The sequence below is a fragment of the Cavia porcellus genome, unplaced genomic scaffold (assembly GCF_034190915.1).
Source record: "Cavia porcellus strain 051 isolate PalLab524CR breed Dunkin Hartley unplaced genomic scaffold, mCavPor4.1 scaffold_7, whole genome shotgun sequence".
Lineage (NCBI taxonomy): Eukaryota > Metazoa > Chordata > Mammalia > Rodentia > Caviidae > Cavia > Cavia porcellus.
In genome coordinates, this window is record NW_026947490.1 from 50,305,677 (window position 1) to 50,331,712 (window position 26,036).

The 26,036-nt window shown below is 39.9% G+C and overlaps 1 protein-coding gene across 8 annotated transcripts in view; it reads left to right on the top strand.

The window, feature by feature from the left end:
* The window catches only part of Ddr2 (discoidin domain receptor tyrosine kinase 2), a 137,259-nt gene that overhangs the window by 71,825 nt on the left and 39,398 nt on the right, over nt 1-26,036 (top strand). For all 8 annotated transcript variants that reach the window (XM_063253580.1, XM_063253579.1, XM_063253584.1 and 5 more), the window contains 5 exons: nt 6,425-6,533; nt 22,753-22,855; nt 24,271-24,502; nt 24,774-24,921; nt 25,299-25,404. In XM_063253580.1, the coding sequence (XP_063109650.1) occupies nt 6,425-6,533; nt 22,753-22,855; nt 24,271-24,502; nt 24,774-24,921; nt 25,299-25,404 (698 nt within the window). The remainder of the gene's footprint in view (nt 1-6,424; nt 6,534-22,752; nt 22,856-24,270; nt 24,503-24,773; nt 24,922-25,298; nt 25,405-26,036) is intronic.

Genomic DNA, 26,036 nt, shown 5'->3' on the forward strand with positions numbered 1-26,036 from the left:
AAGATAATTTTTGAAAAGTTGGTCATCCCAGAATTTTTTCCTCCCACCGTAAGTCCCTTTATCTCATTTCCCCTCACACTGCAGCCTCTGCAAGGCTCACCCTTTCCTGCAAGGCAGACCCAGCTCTGTTTAGGTGGAAGAGCCCCAGCTGCAGGCATACCTAAGTTTTCAGGAGGGTCAGCACTTCTCTGGTTCCTCTTTCAGGCTCAGTGTTCAGACCCCTGGAGGAACTTTGAAGTTGTATTTCAGTGGTGTTGGGGCCACCTCAGATGGTCCTTAGCTTTTGAATCTGGGAATGCAGGCTGCCTGGGAAGAATGACCATTTGCCAAATTAGACGTGCCCTGCTTTATACACAGCTGCATTCCTGAGATGTGTATAAACTCAGTTTTTTTTGCATCAAATTGTATTTTGAATGTATGGAAAAAATTTGCTATTTATAAGCCCCCAGCACTACATTCTTTTGTAAAGGAAAGAGCTTTTTGGTAACATGTCTACTAACTCAATGATTTATAAGATTGCTAAGTAGATGGAACTTTTTTTGTATACGGAATGTTATTTTAAGTGTACTGTGTTGGATTCGTTATTCAAAGTCACCCTGCATTGAATCCTTTTACAAAGAGCTATTCTGTAATGTGGATAAACATTTTATGATTTATGAATTTGGTAGGTTCTTAAAGTCAGACATATCTCTAGTTCTGCTGATATTTAGACTTGAGAACAAAAAAGCAGTACAATCTGTGCATTAGGTTCAGGGATTTGAGAACAGAGATTTTCAAGCTTTTCATTTTTGTTAGGGTAAAAGATTTCAATGGCTGCTTGCTTTGCTTACTTACCATATAATCATAGAGTAGAAATGATACATTTTTCCAAATAAATGTTAGCAATTCTATTTATAAAAGTATATCTCTTTATATTTGTATCTTATAAAGCTATAGATACCTATACATCTCATTTATCACCTATTAATGTATAATCATTTTTATAGTACAAAATAGACATAACAGGCTTGTGTTTGGGGCCATTGAGCATCTGATATTTCCACAAGTTTGGAAAGTGTACTGGTGTGATGGTGACCTTAATTTCCTTTTACTCCTTTCTCACTTGGCAGCTCAAAGATCATTTCAGCACTTGTGCCCCAGACAGTTAGCTCTAGCCTTACAGACTAACCTACTTGAATATTCACGTGAAGCTTGTTACTTGGGAAATACTCTGACCTAATAAGGCAATTGGAAAAAACGGAGTGAGGTCCCATGGCTATATTACTTAGAGCTACAGGAGACCCACAAGTGACCTGGGTGAACCCTCCTATAGGAACCCTCTATGGAACAGGGTAGAGTCAGGCAGATGTGCTGGCAAATGTGATCTTGCACTGTGGTGTGGCCCTGGCGATTTCAGAGAAGGTTTTAGAAGTTCTCCCAAGTTCAGAGATAATTTTTGAAAAGTTAGTCACCCCAGACTTTTTTCCTCCCATGGCTAGAAAGCTGCTAATTTCTAGGTGTGACCGCCATACTTTCTTCTATTTTATTGCCTGGTGTCCTGACGTCTTTGATCCATGGCCTGAGCACATTCTTTCATGGGAAGTTTCAGGATGAATAATCTGCCATCTTCCATCAGATCTTGACAAACTTACAAGAGGTTCTGAGCCATGGCTTCTGTTTGGAATCAATTTGAAGTGTTCAACATTGTGGGCAAAGAAGGTTTTGATTGTGAAGAGGAAAGAGGATTTTGTACTACTAAGGCATATTCTTTCTGAGTCACATATTCCCTTACATTCCTTGGAAAGTGTTGGGCTATGGGCATAAAAATACTGATTTTGGAGTCAGAGGAAATGAATCAGTGCTAACCAAGTCTTTCTAGCTTTGTGACCTAGGTGAGTCAAAAGAAATCTCACTTCAGCTAGATGTCACATGTTTGTAATCAATCCTAGTGTTCTGAGAAGCTGAGGCAGAAGGATTGTAAGTTTAAGCCCAGCCTGGGCAACTTGGTAATTAATGACACCTTGTGAAAATAGAATAGAATAGAATAGAATAGAAGTAAAATATTAAAAGGCTTGGGAATATAGCTCAATGCACAGAACATAGATTCAATCCTCTACACCTCAAAAGAAATCAGAAGAGCAAGCAAACAAGAAAGAATAAATCTAATTTTGATTAGAGACAAACAAAATTCACAGCCTTAAATCACTCATCGTCTGTCTGGCTTGAGAGACAGATATGTAAAGAGAATAACCATTTTCAGTGTGATGAATGAGGAACAGCAGCCAGACCAGATGAAACAGCCCATGAGTAGGTTATGGGTGTGGTAACATTACTTTCCAAAAAGCAGACAGTAATTCCTTTCCAAAGAATTATTCTAAGGCTCAATGATATAAAGCATTTGTAAATATGTAATAAAGTACAAAGTATTCTAAAAAAGGAAGATATAAGCAGTAATTCTCACCTGCTTTCTGCTTGCATTCTATTTACATACAAGATATCCTAATGAATACTATCACTCAATGTTACCAGGGACTCTTGGGGTGTAAGACGTGTTCTGCCAATCTCCAGCTCTGGGACATGTAGGGCTGACTGGAAAGTATTCTTTGGAGTCTGATAATTTTTCCCCCAGAATTAATGTTTTCTTATTTTTAGCAGAAAAATTAAGATAAATGACATTAGCAAATACCTTTTCTTTGTTAAAAATCAAATCATTACAAATAAGCTAACACCTCCTGTTGACTCCCTGCACCAAATACTGTGATCCATCTCCCAACTCAACCATAAAGAGGGATAAACTTGAGACATTTCTAGGTGAGTGGATGCACCTTGAGACCATAGGTGTGAGAATAAGGTGAAATAAATTGAACACACGTGTGTAAATACTGCATCGTTTCTCTGGTGTGAGAAACTGAAAGTATAAACAAGGACCAGAATGTGTACTAGGTATTATGAAATAAGAAGAAAATGCTCAGTTAGGAAGTGGACTTAGGGAGGGCGAAGGAGGAAAGAAAGGAAGAAAAAGATAAAAGTGACAAAAGAATAAAAAAATGTATACAAAGCCTGTCACATTCAAATCAGTGACAGGAAACCATGCTCAGCACCATTGTGGTCTATAGATCACTCCCTGCCTGCTTACACCACAGTCACACTTTCCTCTTCATGTTCGGTTTCTTTAGCTCCAGCTCCTTTAGACAAACACATCTGAATATCTGATTTTCTTTCGTTTTTTTTTTATTTTAACCTCTTTAGCTAGGTCTATATTCTGCTCTTTGAAATTCCTTAAAGAAAGCCTAAAATCATGTCTTATCCCTCAGTCTGTCATCTTCTTACTCACTCTATTTTCATTACTGCCCATGCAAGTCCTATTCATCCTAGTGGTGCCTGGTGGTCCATGTCTGTAATCCCAGTACACCAGGAGACTGAGGCAGGAGCACTGCAAGCTTGAGCCCAACCTGGGCAGTTTAGCAACTTAGTGAGATTCTGCCTCAAATTTTACAAAAATTTCAAATGGACTGGTGATGTAGCTCAGTGTAAAGGCCTTGGGTTCAATCCCCAATACAACACACACACACACACACACACACACACACACACACACACCCATCCATACACAATTTTAATCATCCTTCAGAACTTCAGATACTGATTTCATTGTGAGGGCTTCCCTAATCACTCCAGTTTAATGGAATTTCCTCTTTTATAATTTTATTATACATTGCAATAGAAAATCTAGTGTTTGGTTGATTATTAGTGTTACCTAGAGGATATTTAAAAAACTTTTTATGGTAGAACAGTTTTGGATTTACAGAATCATGAAAGTTTTATATACCATTCCTGTACACCCCACATTCAAGTTTCCTTGTTGTTAGCATATTATATTAGAGTACAATTATCAACATGAATGAATCAGTGTTGGTTTATTATTCTTTACTAATGTCTATAACTGTTATAGCTTGTGTCTAGATGTCCCCCTAAAGCCTCACGTGGTCAAAGGTGGGGTTTTTCAGAGCTGGCTGAATCTAGAGTGTGTGATGCTGGGATTAAGATCGTGTGATTACTAAATCAACCCACTGGTTGGTTTGGCACTGCCTTGATCCTGGTAGTCTGGATACAATAAGAGGAACAGAAAGGCGTGCCTTGTCCTTTCCTTACTTGCTTTTGCTGTCTTCTGCTTGCTGTGAACTGGTTCTCTTATGTGGTCCCCCTCTGTCAAGCCACCTTGCCCTGGAGCCTGCTGATTATGGGCTGATAGCTCTACAAACTGTAAGTAAATCTTTTTTCCTTTAACTTCGGGTGTCAGGTATTTTGTCTCAACAATAAAAGAAAAGTAACCAGGACAATAACTTGCTCCGATTTCTTCAGTTTTTCCTAATGTCCTTTTTCTGTCCCAGGAAGCCATCCAGGATATCACATATCACATCTGTAATCTCCTTTAGCTGTGATCGTTTCTCAGACTTTCTTGTTTTTGATGATCTTGACAGTTTTGAGGATTACTCATATGAGAATTTGTGGAACGTCTCTATTTGGAATATATCTGATGTTTTTCCCTTAACCAAACTGGGGTAGTGGTTTCTTTGGGAGAAACAACACTGAAGGAAAGTGTCATCTTTATCATATTGTATCAAGGACACATACTATTTAATGTGACTTATCAGTGCTGGTGTTAACCATGATGACCCAGCTCTAAGTAATGTTTGTCGGATTTCTCTACTGAAAAGTTACTATTTTTTCTCCATTACCATGCTGCACTCTTTGGAAGGTTACTATGTATGTCTGCATACTGAAGGGTTCAGAGTGAAGAAGGTAGCTAGGCTCCATTTCCTTACGAGGAGATTAGTAATATAAATTATTTGGAATTCTTTTGCATGGGAAATGGTCTGTTTTCTCCCATTTGTTTACTCAGTCATTTATTTACATCAGCATGGACTCATGGATATTTATTTAGTGCTTTGGGTTATAATCTAGTACTCCTTTATTTATTTTGTTGCTCAAATTGTTCCAGCTTTGGCTATTAGGAGATCTTTCATTTAACTTCTGTATTCCTTTGACATGCTTCTATCATTTTTTGAGTGTTTGCTTTTTCGTTGCTGGTACCAAAGCTACACCAGTTTCACCATATGCATTTCTTGTTGATCCTAATATCAACATCAATATCAATATCAATCCTAATATCAATATCAATATCATTTTGCTCAAGGAGCCTGGTTCTTTTTATTTAGAACATAGTATTAGAAACCAAGAACTGTGTGCTAGGTGTGCTTATTGTTACTGGTTGCTCATTGCTAGGATGTCGTTGCTTCTAGGCCCTCTGAGTAGATAGAGCAAGGAGTATACTGCCATGTATGTACAAATAACTATACATATTTTCATATTCATACCACTGTACCTTTGTTAAAAATATTGATATCTCCATATCTAATCTATTATCACATTATCATTTTGGGAAACTAAAAAAATATATGAGATGTGATTCAAAAATACAGCATGAGTATAGAACTTAAACATTATTAATGTAAAAAACACATTGCCATTAATCCCTTTCAAACACTTATCCTATCATCCTTGCCACTTTTGAAGCAGTCTTGGAGTCTTGCTGTTGTGGGTGCCTGGATGTCTTGAACTGACATTAAAATATTTACTTTGCGTGGTCATTTTGACTTTGAAAAAGACCCAGAAGTTCTAAGATGCCATATCCAATGAATAAGGCAAATGAAGACACACCATAATATTTTTATGAGCCTGTCTTTTTGTTGGGTGGCATTTGCCAGCAACATGCACTGTATTTTTTACCCTTTGAATGTTTTCACTGAATTTGTGATCAGATCTCAAAAAGACACTTATGAAAGAGGATTTCCAGAACTGCTTCAGAGAACAATGGGATAAGTGTCTTTGAGGAGAGGGGAGTATTTTGAGAGGGAATATGACAATGTGTTTTGCAATATATTTTTTAAAAAATTTAAACATTCACCATATATTTTGATCATATCTTTTATAATCCCAGCTACTTCTCCAGAGCTAATGAATCAAGAAAAATACTAAAATTTTATATTTTGAATGGCTAACCCACTAAACTTATTGACTATTTTTCCTGGCTTAATATTAGATTCAATATTGAAATTATGATGGCATCAGTTGACATCATACACATAAATTTTACTTCACCATTATTTACCATTTGGGTAAGTATTTGTCTAAGGGAAATGAATTGTCATCTGACTATAGTTCTGCTGATTTTTGTTCCATGAGTGTACTATCTAATGCAGTTTGAAAATTTTTATATTTGGTGATTACTGGATGTCCTACTCAAGCCTCCCAAATCTGTAATTTGGTGCTCTAAATACAGAGCACAAAATTAACTATGAGAATTGCATTGTCCTGTTGGTGTCTACCTCTCTCATTTCTTCTCCTTCTCTTTCTGTTTCCTTGCATTATTGGTGGACTGCAGGCTCCAGCTCCAATTCCACCATCTGAGATGACGCTATTCCCCAGGACGCCCGTGGTGCTGCTCCTGCTGCTGCCTATCTTGAGTTCTGCCAAAGCTCAGGTCAATCCAGGTAACACTGGAAACCAGTTGAATTTCAAGCCCATCCATGTTCACATTGGGAAAAGCAATGCAAAAGTCTGGTTTTGTTTATTTGTTTTTTTTTTTTTTTTTTAAATCTCTGTGATGAAACATGGCCAAACCAGAAACAGAAAATAATGCACTTTCTCTCTCCTTTCTCTCCATATATGGCATGTTGAATATTGTGGGTTTCTGATATAAAGTAGGATGTAGTAAGAGCATTTTTTAAAAAATCGGAAGTGAAGAGGCGACCTTTTTGTTCTTCATCCTCTGGGTCAAACAGGAGGGAATTTTTAGGTGTCTTAGAGAACTCCCTCAAGTTGGTTTTTCACTTGTTTCTGGCTGTCTTAAATCTAGATTTTACTTTATTTTGATGTCCGGCTTTGCTTTTGCTACACTGTCTAGGGCATGGCAGAGAGGTACTCTTTCTTACAGATATGAAAGAAGAATCTTTCAAGCCACAATTTGTGCTTTTGTTTCTTTGTATTAGGTGTAGTTTTGAACTTTACCCTGAAGTATACAGTTGTATCATTTGTCTCCTACACAGTAAGGGAGCTTAACAACCTAAGGCTTTGTGTCCTAAAACAAGCATTTATTTTGCTCCTGAGCTCACACTTTGATGGCTTATGCAGAGTTCGGTTGGACTATTTTCTCCTGGTCTTAGTTCACTTGTATATCTGGGAGCAACTGGCTCCAATAGGTTGGTCTTGGCTCTCATGACTGAGCAACTTGACTGCTCTCTGCTTCATCCTTTAGAAGACTAGTCTGGGTATGTTTTCTTGGAAATGACACAGGAACAGAAGCAGAGGCAGGAATGTGCGAGCATTTTTCAAACCACTGCTCATATTATGTTCATTAAAATCTCACTGGCTAAAATAAGTCACATGGCCATGCTGAGAGTCAGACTTGGATGGTCCAAAAAATTTTCACGATAAAGGACTGTATAGGGGGATGGATAAAGATTAAAGTCTTTTTTTTCCCAATCCTCCACAAATATAAATATAAAAGTATACACAGCGTAAGTGTTCCATTTAATGAATTCCATGGAGTGAGAACTTCCATATAAACAGTACTCAGATCAGGAACCAGAAGTTTATCAGCACTTCAAAGCCCTCTTTATGCTCCCTTTTAATTGCTTCACTCTCACACCAAAGGTAACCATTATCTGGCCTTATAGATCAGTTTTGTGTTTTATATAAAAGGATTCATATAATGCATAAATGCTCTGTGTCTGGCTTTCTTTGCTCAATATTTTGCTTATGATATTCATTCTATTGTTGCCTGCAGTTGTTCATCTTCACCACTGTAAGATGTTACCCTGAACACGTTGTATAGCCAGCCTACTGTGGATGAGACTTCAGATAATTTCTCATTTAGCTGCATGAAAAATAAAGTTCCTATATTGTAAAAACGCTTGCATAGAACTTTTAGTGGAGATATATACTCGGTTCTTTTAGGTTTGTATCTAGAAATGGAATTTCTGGGTTTCTGGTTATCATATGATCTACTCTTCTGCATCTTGCCAAAGGGGTTTCCAAAGTGATTTTTACCAAATTACCATGCCACGGTTGTATACAGAGTTCAGTTGTTCCATTTAATTGTATTTAGATTCTTGAGGGCAGTTTCATTTTGTCCTTTTCATAGCATTGGTGTATGTTTTCAAAAATATTTATGCTTTGCCCTCTTACAAAGATTCCATGTCTATGGGCTATTCTTTATAGCCTCAGCAGGAAACATGATCAAAAGTCCTTAAAATGAAAGAATTATTGGCTGAACAAATCCAATGCCTTGTTGTTTTTCTTGCAATGAGTTTAGCTGATGTATCTGAGGTCTGACATTGGACACCATTCTTTCACTTTTCTGTCTCATGTTTCTCTCACCCAGGAGTTGAGGTCCAGTTGTTTTCTACTACATTCTCCTTGCTCAGATCCAAGATGCTGAAAGTGCCCAGAATGGGAGGATGTTTCGGTGCTGGGCTTTCTCAAGGAGCCTGGTTTGCCATGGAGATATTAAATGATTACACCAAGAGGGTTGAACTTCTGTGATAGAAAACACAACATAGCACTGTAGCAGAATGTGATGTTTAAAAGCAGCAAATAATCATATTAATTTTTTCTCTTATTTATGGTGCATTTGTGTAGACACTCAGAGCCTATATTGCAGATCTTTGTGACATTTTTCTTATTTATGTTTTTTTTTCTGCTGGGAGAAAAAGTAATAGAGATCATGATTTATAAGGATCTTTATAGGAACATGAAGTGGAAAAGGCAGAGATAAAAATTAGAAGCAGTTAAGATAGTTGCATTCATTATCAGAGTTAAAGGGTGTAGTCATGAAGCTTGGGTCTTATGGAATGATACAACTTGCATGCCGTTCAATATCCAGAGTGGATGGAGAACCAGTGCGTGCTGTTTGAAGGATACTTTGGAAGTTCTTACTGGTGTCTGCTGACACACCGAAGGTGACTGACAGCCCCAAAAGGCAACTGAAAATGTTTAGAGACTAAATGCGTTCTTGGCCACATATTCCCACAGGGTGGTCACATGGAACTTGAGTCAGACCTGGGTTATAAGCAAGTCTAATGTATAGCCAACTGTTCAAATATTGGAAAATATTTGATTGATTATTGAATATAAAATATTAGTGGGAAAACAGTAGTCATACTGAGCATTCAATTCAATTAATGATATAAAATAAATCTCATTATGGGGCTGGAAATTTAGCACAGTGGCTCAAGTGCTTGCCTGGTGAGCGCAAGATCATGGGTTCAGTCCCTGGTACTCAAAACAAAACTCAAACAAGTGAAATAAACCCCATTAGTTTAAGCTCATGGTTGAAGTTTTCACAATGACTATGGTCAGTGTCATTGAGTTTTCAGTATTGGCATGCTTTCTGTGGTAGTAGTGATATTGAATATGGCAAAATAGCAACATAAAAATCACTGAATACCAAGACAGGATGAATAATATTGTTGACATTTAGAGGTCTTCTTTCCTACTTGAAGCTGAGTTTCCTGCAGAGATCAGGCCATAGAGGCTGCAGAGCAGCAGAGGTGTGAGACAGAACACGGCTGAGGCCTGAAGCCAGTGGAGCTGCTGGCTCACTCCTCTAGAGCATCTGAGCTCTGACAGCAGTTGGTGAGGCAAGTGGCATTAGTGGCATGTCTGGCAAATGGCCATGGGGAGTTGTTGAAGGTGGCATTGTCACTGAGATCTGCATTATAGGCTCTGAGTGTCTACACAGAAAATGCTGAGATGCGGGTGTGTTTAGAGTCCTGAAGGTTGTCAGTGTGCTTGGTGTCTTCCACTTTTGACAGAGCTCCAGGATTTGGAAACTGAGACATTATTTAAACAACCTGAGGCAGTTTACTATGTTAAAATCATAACTCAGGAGTATCATTTAGCTAATGATAGCCATATCAGATGATTATACCAACAATTTAGAAAAATAATTTCTAGGTGAATGATTTGGCAATGATTAGAAGATTCTAATGAATGATTTGAAGTTTATTTATAAAAAGATTTTTAGTTTTGTTATTTTTAGTAACAACTCCAGGTATAATCCTAGTATGGACATAAATTAATTGTGACATTGAGCACATTGTTACATATTGTACTTTATCTTTGTACCTTTCCTAAGATGAAGTTGGGTTACGTGATTGGTAAGACTCTTTCTGTTACAACATTGAATATGACTTATGATATGGGAAGTAACCTAGAAGACTGATGGGCTCCAGCCTAGCCCCTGAGCTGACACGGTTACTCTGTATTAGAAACACCATTTGTCCTCAACTTTCAGGCATCTCTCAGATTCAGAACCTGGAGTATGAACTTCTAGAGAATTTTGCCTTTGGGACTGACCTTCGGAGACGACTAATAAATATTTTTATGCTTAAATCCTAAAATGTATATATGTGGACAGGCTGTGTACAGAAGGCTTGCCCAGCATAACCTGTAGGGATCCACATTACTGTGCTAGAAGCCACCTGATCCTGGGCCTCCTTCCCTCTAGAGATGGAATCACGAAAAAGTCTTGCAGACAGATGAAATAGCATAGCTGTGAGGAGGGACAGGTACATGTGGCGCTACTGATAGTGGGCAATGAATGAAAGACCCAGAAGCGCTGCTCTCCTGTCTCGCTGCAGGATGCTCAGATGAACTGCCCCCATAGCCAGCTTGAGCTGGGAATTCTGGGATTGATAGATAAGGATAGCTACCTCTGTGGGAAAGGAAGCCTTTAGACTCTGCACTCAGGTATAAGAATATACTGGCATATTAACAGTTGTCTAGTTACCAAAGTCAACTTCTTCCACGGGGTATAAAGTCACTGTATCAACGGCTAATGGGGGTCCTGTGCCCTATGCTCTTCCAGGTAAGGGAATGAGTGGAAGTAACCTGGTTATCCTTCAGGCCCAGGGGTCCAAAGTCTGGGGGATCCAGACAGCCAACTAGAGAGCTGTGGAATGGAAAGGATACAAGGACAGTTTGCTTTACTCTCCTGTGTTGGCCTGGGGCAACTGCTTGTTTTGGAGAGCGGGAAGCACACCTTCTGCCCAACAGCGAAGCTAAGTCAGGGCCAGGGCAGGGCAGCGCCAGGATTCCCGTTTTAATACCTCACTTTTTCCCTCACAGGAAGCAGCGACTGCTGCCAGTACCGGACACTAGGGTGGGAGTCCTCCTTTGGTGTGCAGAATATTTCCACTTTGAATGGAGTGGCAAAGACATTTAGGAGGAGCAAGAGGAGCTGTTCTTTTCTTGGCCTCACTTTTGTTTTAGTTTTATCACTGTGGGTTTTGTTTTTCCAGCATCAATCCTGCATTCCAGAGAATTCTTAGAGTCAGGTCAACTAGAACCCTGGACTAGTAGAGGTGCAATAACCTTAGAGATCTCTAAGTCCATTATCCTCATTTTACAGATGGAAGAAATGGGAGTGAAGCAGATGAGTGACTTGCCCATGATCATACAATTAGCTAGCAATAAAAGTAGGGACAATGACCTGGAGCTATCTGACCCTCAACCCCAGGTTCATTCCATCCTACCACCAGGCCCTTCAGGACGCAGTATGAGACAATGACATTTCCTTAAAAATCCTATACTTGTGGAGTCTCATAGCTTCCTATCTGCCTCTTCCAATGTACTTTTATGTAGGTGGCAGATAGTTAATTCTGAGGGGCAGCTTGAAGCTGAAGAACCCAATAGCGCTAACAGGAATATGTAGAACTTGTTTCTGAAAACTTAACTCAAATGTGCTAAATGAGGTTAGTGCTGGTAGCCCTTCGGCACCAACTTACCCTCACAAATAGGCTGATGCATTGGGGGTGCTCTGGTGCCCTTCTGAATCAAGTTGTCCCTTTATTCCCATCCCTTGTTTCTCCATTAAAATCGATCTATGCTTCTTTATCTCTGCACATTTCCAAATAAGAAAATCTTGTTTCTCTGGGTTCTCATCATTCATGTCCCCAGAGATGAGTTGAGAGGATTTAAATGGCCTCATCTGTCAATGAGAACGGGGTGGGGTGGTGCTTTCAGATTTCTGAAACCAGGCCTGAGGTACTGTGCTGAAATGGGGCGGGGGCACACCGAAGAAGGGAGGAGAGAGGAAGAGAGGGGAGGGGAGGGGAAGGGAAGGGAGAGAGTTTGAGTAGGGCCCTTTGAGAGAGATAAAAAGGCAGAGAAGAGACCTCCCTGGTTGAATTTCTCTTAAATAAGCAATGCTAGACGTTGCTCCATTTGGCTCTTTCTTGATTGCATGTTTGTTTGTTGAGTCCGGCCTGAGGGTGTTTGCTGGTATTCTTCCTGCCAGTAAAAGGATCTTTCTCTGGGGATAACAGAAACTCAGTTGCCCCTAGAGCTTCCTTGGCTATGCCAATTAGAGAAAATGAATGCAAAATTCAAAGAAAAGCATCAACTAACACTCAATAATCTTTTAATATAATTCTGGCACTATTGTAAGTTGCATCAGTAAATTTCACCTTCACAATAATCTTATCAGCAAGTAGCATTACTATTCAAGTTTTACAGAAAAGTAATTGAGGCTCATAGACTTTAGGTAACTTGTGCTTATAGATGAATTCAAGTGACAGAACTGGGATTTGATTGAGCTTCAGTAAGATACTCTCGACCTTGTATTCTGTTGTATCCTGTGGATGGTGAGACTCTCTGAATACCAGTGCAGAGGAACCTTTGAGTCACTGGCCAGATGTGTGTGCATACTGGGCCCATGAACTGCCTGAAATTGTATCCCAAACTTAATGTATGGAGAAAAACCTTTTTTTTCCAAAGGAGATCTCTCTAAACTATTAATGAATATTGAAAAAACTCTGTGATCGGATCCAGAAAAGAACAAGAATTATTGATTTACCCTTGTTTTTTAATACTCCGGGTGAAGCATTAAGTTTACAAGTCAGATTCCTAGCTTGTAAAAGGTAAATAGGTGAGATGGAGTTAATACAAGAAAGGACAGCATTGGCTATGGTTAGTAGGGGAAAAGGGCTGTGGAGACTTAAACTGAGCCTGAAGGCCATGTTCATGATTGTGAGATTGCAGGAAGAGCACCATATAAGAGCACGTTTTTGGTACCCCCAGTTTTTACCACCAGCGAAAGAACTCATGTTTGCTCAAGGATCCTATGCAGAAAGGCCAAGTGTCTACAGGAGGACTAACATTGTTGGCAGGAGCACGTAAGTGGCCAGCCTCTGGTCACCATGGAGACCTCACATTGGAAGTGGGTCCATGCTTTGTCTGTGTTTCACATTCCTGCTTATCAAGGTCCTTTCTAAAAACTGACAAGGATGCTGGGCCTTGAAGATCATAGTTTCAAGATATTTAATACACTTATGTAGTTTTGTGATGCTCACTTCTACAGGGGGAGAAAAACTCTGCTTCCTGTACTTCACTGGGTTTCCTGGGATGGGGGGCAAATGGGATAATGTCAAACGTGATCAGTGAATATGAAAGGGCTTTGAGAAGTTATATGTAAGTATCGCCTTGCAATTTGTCACTTTGGGGAAAGAAGGAAATTAGAGTGACCAAAACACCACCAAACAGTAGCTTCTGATAAGCAGGTGATGGGGGAGAAAAAGAGGGAAACAGTAAGCACCAAGGTTTCCTGTGATCTCCAAGACAGACTCCAGTTGCTTGTGGGAAGCAAGGCCTTTTGGGACTCCTGGAGTCAGAGGATGCAGGGCCTGTGCCCAGGCTGAGCAGATCCATTACAGCGGTGTTTTTTTTTTTTTTTTTTTTTTTTTTTTTTTTTTTAAGGGAGAATAGTGTGATTGTTGACTTAGCTTTTGGTTTTAGTTAGCAACTGTCTGAAGAGTGTGAATATATCAAGATAGGCCTCCCAGAACTTTTGGTGGTTTGGACACATTCACAGAAAAGTAAAACAAAAGTTAAGACTGTTAAATCTTTGAGGTTTTTTATGAGCTTAAGCGGGAGGTGATGAGTTGTTAAAAAATCTGCAACGCCCCTCCTCACACACCGGATTTGGATATGTTTATGACTTTAGCCTCTGTCTTATTTGCTGTGGCTATGATTACCCTTGTATTCATCACCAGATCTATCACAGTGCTTAGCTTACACAGGCTATCAGTAAATGTCTGAAGACTAAGGAGAAAGACCAGAGAAATGAAGTCAAGGGAACTTCAGACTTCGCTGTATTTTTCTGCAAAAATCCCTAAATTATGCCCTGTGAGTCCTGAGCTCACAAATATGTTGGAAAACTGAAAAGTAGCTATAGGAATGTCACCCCTTTTAATAAAAAGGCGTTAAGCATGGAAGAGTAAATCAGAATGTTGAACTGAAGTCCTTGAGCCATAATCTCTAACGTGTAATACTGGGGTACACCTCTCTGATAGCTAAGGGTTGGAAAATCCCCTTCTCTTATAGGGAGAGCCACACCATGTGGGACTGCAGAGCTGGGCTCTTTGCTTATGCTTGAGTTCCCCCCATTTCAGTCTATAGATACAGTATTTCAGTGGTTATAAATAGAGGAAAATGTGCTAAGCTTTTGCATAAATCTCTCACTCTTGGCATTTCAAGGGAGTCATTCAGGTTTGGCTGTCACATGCTGTAACCTGCAGTAAAACAGGAGGTCTAAAAGTGACCTTTAATGTACAAACATTGCTAATTTAAGAAATGATTTTCCCTGGCATAGGAGGGGCCTTGGCTGTGAATATAGGTAAATATATTATGGGAAACCTATGATTTTAATATATTTATTTGCTTTTATATTAGACCAACACTGAAGATTGGTAAGAGATTTACTTACTGAGGATCTTGCTTACTAGTGGTAGATAGTGGTACCAAAACTTTAAGAATGATAGCATGATATATATTTAGCTACCAATGTGTTTCTTGATTAAATAAAGCTAATTTCTAATTTCTTTTATGAAAGCAAAGTATTTCTTCAGTTAGCAATGCTTGTAATAGAATACACTATTTCTAGATCTTATAATTGTGAATATGGTTATAGTACCTGAAAGACTGAATCTGAATTCCACCCTTGAAATGGCAACTTAAGTATATATATTTGGGTGCATTTAAGCATGTGGTTCTTTATTTGTAGCTACTAAAACCATCAGCTTATAGATGGAAACCGAGTTGGCCTCCTTTCCCATGAAGCTGGTATGATCTTGTTTTGGAGAATGGATTTGGATCCTGAAGTTTTGCAAGAAGATCCAACCCATCCAGTATGGTTTGAAGCAGCTGGATCTGCCTGTACTTGGCAGAGCAGAATATTTACATAGAGTGCGTTGGTAGGATATAGGCTTGAATTCTTGGTCATGCAAGTTGTTAAAAAAAACTCTCATGTGGTTTCTCTCTTGTAAAGTCCCGAACTCTTTCTTTGTCTTATCAGTCCAAAAAGTCAGCCTATATTATGCACAGTCTCTATAACAACACTGCCTGGTGGGATTGTGAAGGATGAGGAAACCGAAGTTCATAGAGACTTGGTAACCAGTCTTGGCATAATTTGGAGGTGGCAGAATCAAATTTTAAGCATAGGACTGTCATGATTTCAAACCACGCCCCATTTCCTCACCTCACACCTATCTAATGTTTCTTGACTTACATTCCTCCTGGGAGAAAGGACGTGTTACAGTATTTTCCTCTACAGGTATCCCTGAGCCATTGAATCAAGAAGAAAAACATATTGTTTGATCCATACTTGGTACCCTGAAACCCACCGCAGTTTGAGAACTTTTCCTTTGAAGTTCTGCAATAGTTGTTTTTGGAAGTTATTTTGGGCTTTCAGGCATTGTGCAATTGTGAAGGACTACTACTATTTTGAAGGGAAATTTCAATTTAGGAAAAGAGATGTGAATGCAATAGGCCCACTACATGTAAACAATAGCACTGCAGACTGAAGAAAAGAGCCTGGAAAAACTTGGTTGGGTGCCTAATATTGACCTGCATGGTGAATCAGCCTAAAGGTGTCAGCAGCATGGAGCTTGAGGGACATCACCTTTTCCTTTCTGGAGCTGAAGGAATGAGATCATGGTGACCAGGGGATGAAGAAGACAGAACTAGAGATCAGGAAATCTGAATTTTTATCTTGGCTCCAATATCTCCCTGAGACCATTTAGATACTAGTTTTTAAAGTCCCTTTCTGACTCTAAAGTTTTGTAATTGTAGATGCTTCTTTAGACCATAGTTTGGCTTAACGTGCCCTGTTGATCCTTATAATCCATTCCATGTCAGCTGTGTGTGCCCAGAGAGGGCGGGCAGCCAGATCTCTGTGCTTGTGCCTCACGTGTCCTGGGTGTTTTCCTGGAAGCTGTATATAGACACTCATTGATGGGAGCCTGTGGCCTGGAGCTGGTAGTGGGATGGTAAATATCATGGAACAAGCAGCCCTTTCAGGCACTCAGCCTTGGCAGGAGGGTGTAAAAAATAATTCTTGGGAAGCTGGGGATCAGTGGCAGCTGCTTTTCCTCAGACTGCCTTCCAGGCCCTACAGGAGCTCGGGATGGTTGGAGTGTGTGGCCTCCCCTCCTGCAGTTGAGCCTGGTAGTTTTCCACTCAGGCAAACTGGAAAAGTCAACTGGTGTCCCTGTCCAGGAGTTTGAAGAGTAGCAAAAATGTCAGCAAACCACCAAGACAACTCATGGAGCAAAAATCAGGAGCTGCTTATTGCCTGCAGTGTCTCTTCCTTTAACTGTGATTTCTCATTTTTCATGATTCCTTTAAATTTCATGAGATAAAAAGTCTTATTGGTTGGGGCTGGTGAGGATGGAAAGAGGCTTGGGGAAAAGAAACAGAAACCTGACATTTAGGACTTGGGCTGACCTGGCAGTTCTGAGCCTTCACTAGTAGCTGGGATCCCTTCCATGGAGTTTGCCCAAAATAGGCATATTCAATAGGAAAACTTCACTGGTGCTGCATGGAACTGCCACGTTGGTTACCCTGGGCCAAGGTTCTCTCCTGGTTCCAAGGACCAGGAGAGAAAGGCCATCCAAGATCAACTTGTCTATTTTCCTGTGAGGCCCCTGGAAATACTCATGCACTGAAAAACTTGGCCTCTTCTCTTCACTGCTGCTTGACTGGTTCTTGCCTCAGAATTTCCCGTCTTCCACCTTGCATCTCTTAGACACAGCTTGTAGATTTTCAGACTAACTCCTATTGTCCGAAGATGTATATTTATACATCTTTGTTCTCCCTTACTCACAAACAACCATGCTCTGAAAACATTAAACAGAAAATTCAGAAGTAAGTGATTTGTAAGTTTCAAACTGCAGTGATTCTGATTGGAATGGTGAAATCGTATGCCCTCTCACTTTGTCTGACTCGGTGCCTACGTCACTCAACTTGACTCATTTCCTTGTGGAGGCATTGTATCACCTCACGTTGCAAGAGGGATGCCTGCAATAATATGCAGGCATATTCATATTTAATATGATAAAATATTTGCAGAGAGGCAAAGACTGCATGTACAAAAATTTTATTGTAGCATATTGCTATAATTGTTTCATTTTATTAATTACTATTGTTTAGTTCTCTCCTGTGTCTAATTTATAAATTAAGTTTTATCATAAGTATGTATATATAGATTCATTACTCTCCAGGGACCTCAACCCCCCTCAAGAAGAGGACTGATTGTGGAGTTGCACTTGAGCAGATACTTCTTCATTCACATGTAATGGGCATAATCATGGCCATGTGCTGGGCAGGTTCTGGGCAGAGAAATGAATCAGTTGCAATTTCTGCTCTGAGAAGTTCAAGGTGCAGTGACTTTGTTAGCCTACATCCTTCTCCCTTGCTTTCATCTTTCCATCCACCTATTTGTACCTATTTATTTGCCAAAAGCATGCTGAATATTTTTCTTGGTCACTTTCCTATCACAGGTTACAATATTTGACACTCACAACATGAAGGAGGAGAAGTTTATTTTGGCTCATGGTTTTTGGAAGATTCAGTCCATGGTCAGCTGACTCCAAGGCAGGCACAGGATGGTGGAAGGGTCTGGTGAAAGAAAGCTGCTCACATCATGGTGGCCAGGAAGTGTAGAGAAAACGGAAGAGCCAGGGAGGGAGATAATCCATTACAGATCACATCCTCACTGACCCTCCTCTTCTGACTGGACCCCATCTTCTAACTGATATAACTGTGGGGGACCGGCGGTGGCTGAATAGATAAGAAGTATGGAATATAAATGATCTTTATTTTGAGAATGTTACCATTTCTTAGAGGGTTTGGAATTTTGAAAAGCTATGGCATCTCTTCAAACAGTTCCAGTTTGTTCTTGTGTTTTAAATAAGAATAAGCAAGATGATTCGAATGGTACTAGAAAATGGGATGTTTTGATCCAGAGATGATAAAAAGGACACGGAGCCAAGTCTTGCAAACTCACACACCCTTGGACAGGCAAAGCAAAGGGCAAAGAGCATCAGCCAAATTGAGGCTTTGGCTGAAGAGACAGAGCAATCGGTTAAAGAGCAGTCAAGCTGCTGCTCACAGAACAAAGAGACCAGCAGATTTTTATGGATTTCTTGGGGATGAGCTAAAGTCCAGTATTTTTCAATGACCAAGGGCATGGTTCTAAAAGGACGCATCAGCTAGTTCTAGAGGCTGGGGAATTTTATGTATCTGATATCATCATCTTGCACAAAATGTCCTGGTTTTATTATACTAGTGGGCTCATAGGCAGTCAAGTTTGCTCATAAACTTCTGGGTTACTCATAGCTGGTGTCATCTTGCACAAATATTCTGTCTTTTTCATAGAGTTGGTGAACTTTCTGTGCTTACGCTGCTAAAAAGAGGTGGGGGAAGGGAGAAAAATACATACTTGCTCCAACAGGCAGCAGATCAAGCTAATCCTGTATCACAGTATTGGTCAAGAACATGAATTTAAAAAAAAAGATCAACTTATCTATGTTCAGAACTAAGTAAAATCTGACTCAAGATTGTGACAGCAAAGATGACAGAGTATGAAGACAAAAGTGCCAATTTTATCCCATTTATCACCCATTAGACATCTGCAGGCCCAAGTGAAGAGCCAATATTTTAGCAAAAGCAGCCAGTAGATCCCAGGGAAATAACTGAGACAACTGTTATTATAACCCACAGGTCAGAGGTGCTAATTAAAGCAAAGCAAGTGGGAAGCTCTAGTGCTATGCAGCTGTGATCTCCAAAAGTAGTGATTTTAAATCAACCAAAAACAATGAAGGGGCCAGGGATATAGTTCAGAGGCACTGTCCCAGCTTTGGCAAGTGTGAGGTTGGGAGTTCAATTCCTGGTACCAAGCAAAACAAAGCAAAACAACAACATCAGAAAAACGAAGTTGCATGGATTATTTAGATTTTTTGTTTTGTTTTGCTTTTTGGCAGCAATTTCTCATTTCATACAAACATTCTACTTTTGCAGTTTTATCAGGCTCTCTTGATGGATCTATTGAAATGTGCCAGGTTAAAAAGCTAATGATTTACTGCACCTAGGAGTGTATTTCACCACCACAGATTTCTGTCCTGCACTGTCCTACCATGGTGGTCCCTAACTATTTCACTAGATTCTCATGTTCAAATCCAACTGGGAAAATGTAACGGGTAGAGAACATAGAAGTGCTATGGTTGGGTATAGGGCTGTGTTTCTTGCCAGAGTTGTCTGCATAAGGCTTTGCTTAACCACAGTGTCTGGGAGTAACTGGCTGTCCATGGCCTGGAACTATCATTTTCCTAGGAGCTTTATTGGGTATGATACAAGCAGAAGGCTCCTTTGTTTTTAGTTCATCATGATTGTATTTGATTTCTTTATTTCCTGAGCCCATGATGTTTCGTAAGTACGGGAGCTCTGTCTCTGTGCAAGGCTTGGCCAGCGTATTCACACAAAACCTCTTTCCTCTTGATGTTTAGCTGCCTCTCTAAGTGTCTTCCAGGAAATGGTATATGGTAGGTTGTATTACAATTTGTTTACCTCAGTACCTTTTTGTTGTAATTACTTGTCATAGCTGAGACACATTATCAACCGCCACAATTTAAAGGAGGAAAGGTTTCTCTTGGCTCATGTTTACAGTCCATGGTTGGTCAGCTCCCAAACAGAATGCATGATAGAAAGGAATAATGGAGAGAAGGGAGGAGCTGAGGAGAGGGATATGCACTTTTAAATTATGCCTCTAGTGACTTCCTCTAACCAGGCCTTACCTCCAAAGAGCAAGTCAGCTATAGGTTCCCATGATTCAATCAACTTCAAAAAGCCCTGCCTCTGAGCACATGCAACCTTTGGGGAGCACTCTATCTAAACCATAACACCTTCTAAGCCTGGGGAAGTTGCAGATTTCTCCATCATTCCAATCTAACCCTGCAGTCCTGTAATGAGGTCAATTTTTCTAGAAAGCTATTTAACTTGAAGCAATTAATTTATGTCCTATACACACAAAACCATCCTTTGGTTGAAGAAACCGAAAGGTCTAGTTACCTGCTTTAAAAAGGAAAGTGAAAATTCAAAAGTCAAATTCATAACGTGCTTACCAAAGTTTACTGTTTTTTAAAAAACAGCTTACTGAAGTATAAGTAATGCAGAGTAAACAGCACATATTTAAAATGCATGATTTGATCAGTTTTGATATTTATGTAGTTTAAAACCATAAAATTATTACCATCAAAATTTCACTATGCCCCTTTGGGATCCTTCTGGCGTCTCCAGTGTGCCCCAGAAAATCACTGGTATGTTTTATGTCACAATGGGTTGACTTGTTCATTTGCTGGAATTAAATATAAGTGGAGGCTTGTAATAGATAATCTTTCATCTGGTTTCTTTCATTCGGTACAATTATTTTGAAGTTTATCTATACTACAGCATGTGGTAATAGCTCATACCTTTTTGTTGCTGAATGGTAGTGCTAAGACTAGATGGAGGCTAGCAAAATACCTAGGTATAAAATGCAGTCAATTTAGAAGAAAATTATTATTGTAGTAAGAACACTTAGCATGAGAACTCTTCACTTAACAAGATCTTTTAAGTGTTACATACAGTATTGTTAACCATAGACACAGTATTGTACAGTGGATCTCTCTAATTTATTTATCTTGTCTAACTGAAACCTAAGCCTGTTAAATAACAAATTTCCATTTCCCCTCCTCTTAGCCACTGGTAACTATCATTCTACTCTCTGTTTCTATGAATTTGGCTATTTTAGACATCTCATTTACAGTGGAATAATACAGTATTGGTCTGTCTGTGATTAGCATAATGTCCTCTAGGTTTGTTTCTGTTTTTTGAATTACAGAATTTCTTTTTTCAAAGGCTGAATAATATTTCATTTTATGTGTATCTCACATTTTCTTCACCTATTTATCTGTTAATAAATATTTTGTTTGTCTGCATGTCTTGGTTATCATGAATTATGCTATTATGATCATGGAAGTTCATATTTTAATTTTGATTATTTTGCATATATAGCATACTCAGGAAGGGAATTGCTGGGTAATGTGGTAGTTCTATTTATAATTCTTGATGTACCTTCACACTATTTCCACAGTGGCTGTATACTTTACTTTCCCACTGGTGGTTTACAAATGTTCCAATTTCTCCACCTCCTCAGCAGCAGTCTTTATGTTTTGTATTTGGTTTTGCAGTGTGTTTTGAAATTTGGAGTATTATATCTCCAGCTCTGCTTTCCTTTTGCAAAATTGCTTTGGCTATTCAGGGCTTTTTGAGGTTTTATGTGAATCCTAGAACTTTAAAAAGTTTTCATATAAAAATGCTATTGAGATTTTGAAATGACACCAGATCTGAATCAGTTTAAATTGTTTGCTTCTTATTTTTTCTTTCTCAACATGAGTTTTATTTCCCTGCTTCTTTGCATGCTTTGATTTTTTTAATTTCACGAAAGTACAATAAAAAATTAGCTTATCTGAAATTCAGATTTAATTAAGTATCCTATATCTTACCTGGCGACTCTATATCCTAAGAATGTCAGTTCTCTGGAGCTCTCTGGACTCAAATCATTGTCTCTTCATTCCGGGAGTTCTCCAAGCTCTGCTGACTTCTCACTCATTGTGCTGTAAATGGATCCTCATAGCAGTAAGCTGGTTCAGTCATCGGCCTCATTATTGTGTCTTGTCTCTCAGAAATTACTGCCCTTTTTTGTCTGATGTTCATTACCTCACACATTTTATCTTTTTTGATTATTTAATACAAGATGGTAAATCTTGTCTCTGTCACTGTATCTTAGTTGAAAGTAGCAGTTGATCCCTAGGGGTTATTATTTTGGACCAAGGTCTAGACATAGTGCTATTGGGCCAAAAATGTAGGTTTAATCTTTTCATGGAAGAGTTTGTTGGTTTACTTCATAGTGTCATGCAATTACCTAACTATGAAGAAAAGAATGCTATGGGTCACAGGAGTACCTGGTGATTATGACTCACTGATATTATGAAATTCATTAGAAACATATTTTTGCTAAGGAAGGAAAATGATGGGCCATTGGGGTTCTTACCAAATAAAAGGGTAAATCAATACATTATGCCATATTACATTACTTGTGAGAGTTTGTCTGAGATAAGTTTGGCTGAGGTTGAAATCTTGGACCCTAACTGGTTTTGGGATTCAGGATCATGAAAAGAATGGCAAAGTCAAGGGGCTCAAACTGGGGCCCTCAAGGAAAAATTTAAAATCTCTTACTTCCTGTTCAACAATCAGTTATAATTTCCATGGAAGACTCTGGAAATAAAAATAAAAGCTTCTCTTCTCTTTTATCTTTGGTTTCTTTTGGTTCAGCTACATGCCGCTACCCTCTGGGCATGTCAGGAGGCCACATTCCGGATGAGGACATCACAGCTTCCAGTCAGTGGTCAGATTCTACAGCTGCCAAATATGGAAGGTGAGAATGGCTATATCAGGAAAGCCTGCATTCTGGGTCATTCTGATTTTCAGGATACAAATGAGTGATCTTTTCAGCCAGTGAGGAGAGGTGGTACTGGTCAGAGCCGGTGGAATGAAGGAAGGATGTTAAGTGGGCTTGTCCTGCTCTTTGTGCTTTCAGAGGGAGAAATCAGGGCTTGGCTGCATGTGCTGCTCTGACCACCTCATCCCAACCACAGGTGCCACAGAGCTACATGCCCACAGTGAATGGATTCATTGTTTTGCTGTGAATTCTCATTACCTGACCTTCTCGCTGTGAACTGCTACAGGAAAGAGACCAAAGCAGCAGATATGAGAAGGTCCAGATGATGTGGGATACTAAGAGTTAGGAGAGCTGCTCCTCTTCTTGGGGGTATCCGTGCAAATACCACTCATTGTACAAAGCCTCAAGGCCATAGTCAGACACTGAGGGCTTCACCAAATTCTTCTCCGTTAAACTGCACTCATACACAGGGCATCGTAGGCTTCTTGTGGCAATATTTCACTGGTCCTCTAAATCAACAGAATCCCAACTCAAAAACTACTCTTGGAATTTATCCCTCCTTCTGGGATCTAATTCTTTTGGTATAAGGTACTGATTTTGTTAAAATAGAATCACGCATAGGGGTAGTGACCTTGGTAAACTTTCCCCATAATATTTACCTTGGTGTGAAAAACTAGACTGATGGTTGGGGAGGTTGAAAGGGAGCAACAGATGAATGGGTAACATCTGTGAGAAAAGGGAGCATTCCAGGGAAGAGGGAAAGTGGCAAGAGGTTCCCAAAATAAATCTCATACTGATTTCACAATTTTGCTCAGTAGTAACTTAGCCTGGAGGTAATAAAATGAAACCAGATTATTTACTACTCCCCTGACATGCTCTTAGCCCTTACCCTCACAGTGGGTTCTCAGTGTTTGCTGGGTGGCCATGCCCATCCTGCTGGTTAAAATTCCACTGCACTGTATGACCCACACTGGAGAATATAACATCCCTCCTGCCTCCCACAACTTGATATCCAAGCCAAGAGCAGTGAGCTGTGTTAGACTGACTTTGAAAATTGGGAAGGGGAATGGTGAGAGGCCTCTATGGGAGAACAGAGTGTAGAAGTTTCACATCCTATGAAGTCTCTAAATCAACTTGAAATGTATGTTTTCTGAAGGCATCCTGCTCCCCAGTGGTGATTTTCTATGGGTTTTGTAGTGCTTCACAGAAAGCAAACTGACCACAAAATGGGAATGGTGGGAGCAATCAGACCAGAGGGGAGAACCTCAAACCCTGTCTGGGCTCTTGGCTTGCTTTCTTCCCTCAGCACAGAACAGCTCCTTGCTGATACCTGATGAACAACTCTATGGTCTTATAGTTGCTTCCTCTCTCCCCAACCTTTGCTTCTCAAGGCTGGACTCCGAAGAAGGGGATGGAGCCTGGTGTCCTGAGATTCCAGTGGACCCTGATGACCTGAAGGAGTTTCTGCAGATTGACTTGCATACCTTACACTTTATCACTCTTGTTGGGACGCAGGGGCGCCATGCGGGGGGTCATGGCATTGAGTTTGCACCCATGTACAAGATCAATTACAGTCGGGATGGCACTCGCTGGATTTCTTGGAGGAACCGGCATGGAAAACAGGTAGGATGAAGAGACATCCACTCCCTGGGGGACCAAGACCAGATTTTGACTTAGGCCAGAAGATGAGCGCAAGTTGTGTAGGTATGTGTATCTACAGACCTGGCATGTCCTGTGATCATGATTTAAGTTAAGGGAGGTGGCAGCTAGGAAAGCTGAGTGGATATGCTATGTTCCTTGAATTAAAAGGAGAAGGTATGTTAAAAAGGTGATAGGGTGAAGAAGAGTGAACATGATTTTATTCCCTCTTTGTTCTTTCTCTTGTCTCTCTTAGGTGCTGGATGGAAATAGTAACCCCTATGACATTTTCCTGAAGGACTTGGAGCCTCCTATTGTAGCCAGATTTGTTCGCTTCATTCCGGTCACTCACCACTCCATGAACGTGTGTATGAGGGTGGAGCTTTATGGCTGTGTCTGGCTAGGTAGGTCTCTAGCACTGGGATCTCACAAATCTTGTGAAAAACACAATCCTTGGGGGAAAGAAAAACAGTCAAATAAGGAAAGGATGGATTCAGTTACCATGAAATGAAATTATTTCCTCTTGGTTAGAGTAGACAATGGATCACTGTTCATCTACCCAGGGCTTGGTGACCTACACCTGGAGTGATGTATTTAGAGTCACTCTTCTGACTGCTACTAAAGAGTGCCCCTCAGCAGTGTTCCCTGTGTCCCTGCATTGAGTGGACATGCTGCACAGGTTTGTACCCTGGAAACTCACATACCTCTCTAGGGATAGATAGTCTGGGTAGTAACCACGTCTCATTCCTGGTGGTACTGACAACTGTGTTTCCTTTGGCAGATGGCTTGGTGTCTTATAATGCTCCCGCTGGGCAGCAATTTGTACTCCCTGGAGGCTCCATCATTTATCTGAATGATTCTGTCTACGATGGAGCCGTTGGGTACAGGTAATTTCTGGGAAAGTTTGGTCATCAGAATGGGAAAATGACCACCAGGAAACAAATATTTTATACATCTCAATTAATTATCAATCCACTAATCAGTATTTAATTTCTGTGCTAGTTATTGTGAGACAATTTAAGTGAAGTAAATTATGTGGCCTTTATTTACAAGGAATTTAAAGGCGACTTTTGGGAAGACAAGGTAAACACGCAGAAAACAACAATAAATTACACAAATAAATGGTGAAACTTTGTCGTGTGATTCAGAAGTGTAGTAGCCATATTTTGACCTGGAAAACAGGATGTATGTTCTGACACAAATATTGGCTTGAATTTGAGGCCAGCCTGAGCTACATAAATAAGTTCAAGTTCAGCCCGGACTACATAGTGAGACCCTGTCTCAAAAAAAAAAAAAAAAAAAGTCTCTAGAAGTCTGACATAATATTAACTGTTTTCTGGCAATTCATGAATTTTACACACTGCCTGTTCTTGTTATAGACTTCAGAGGTCACTTGCAGTATTGCTTGAGGGTACTAGCAACTGTTCTTTTGGGAGGCTCCTAACATATTTCCCACAGCTGGTGGTACAGAGCTGATTGAAAGAGATGCTTCATGTGGTGGGTTCTTGCTCTGTTCACC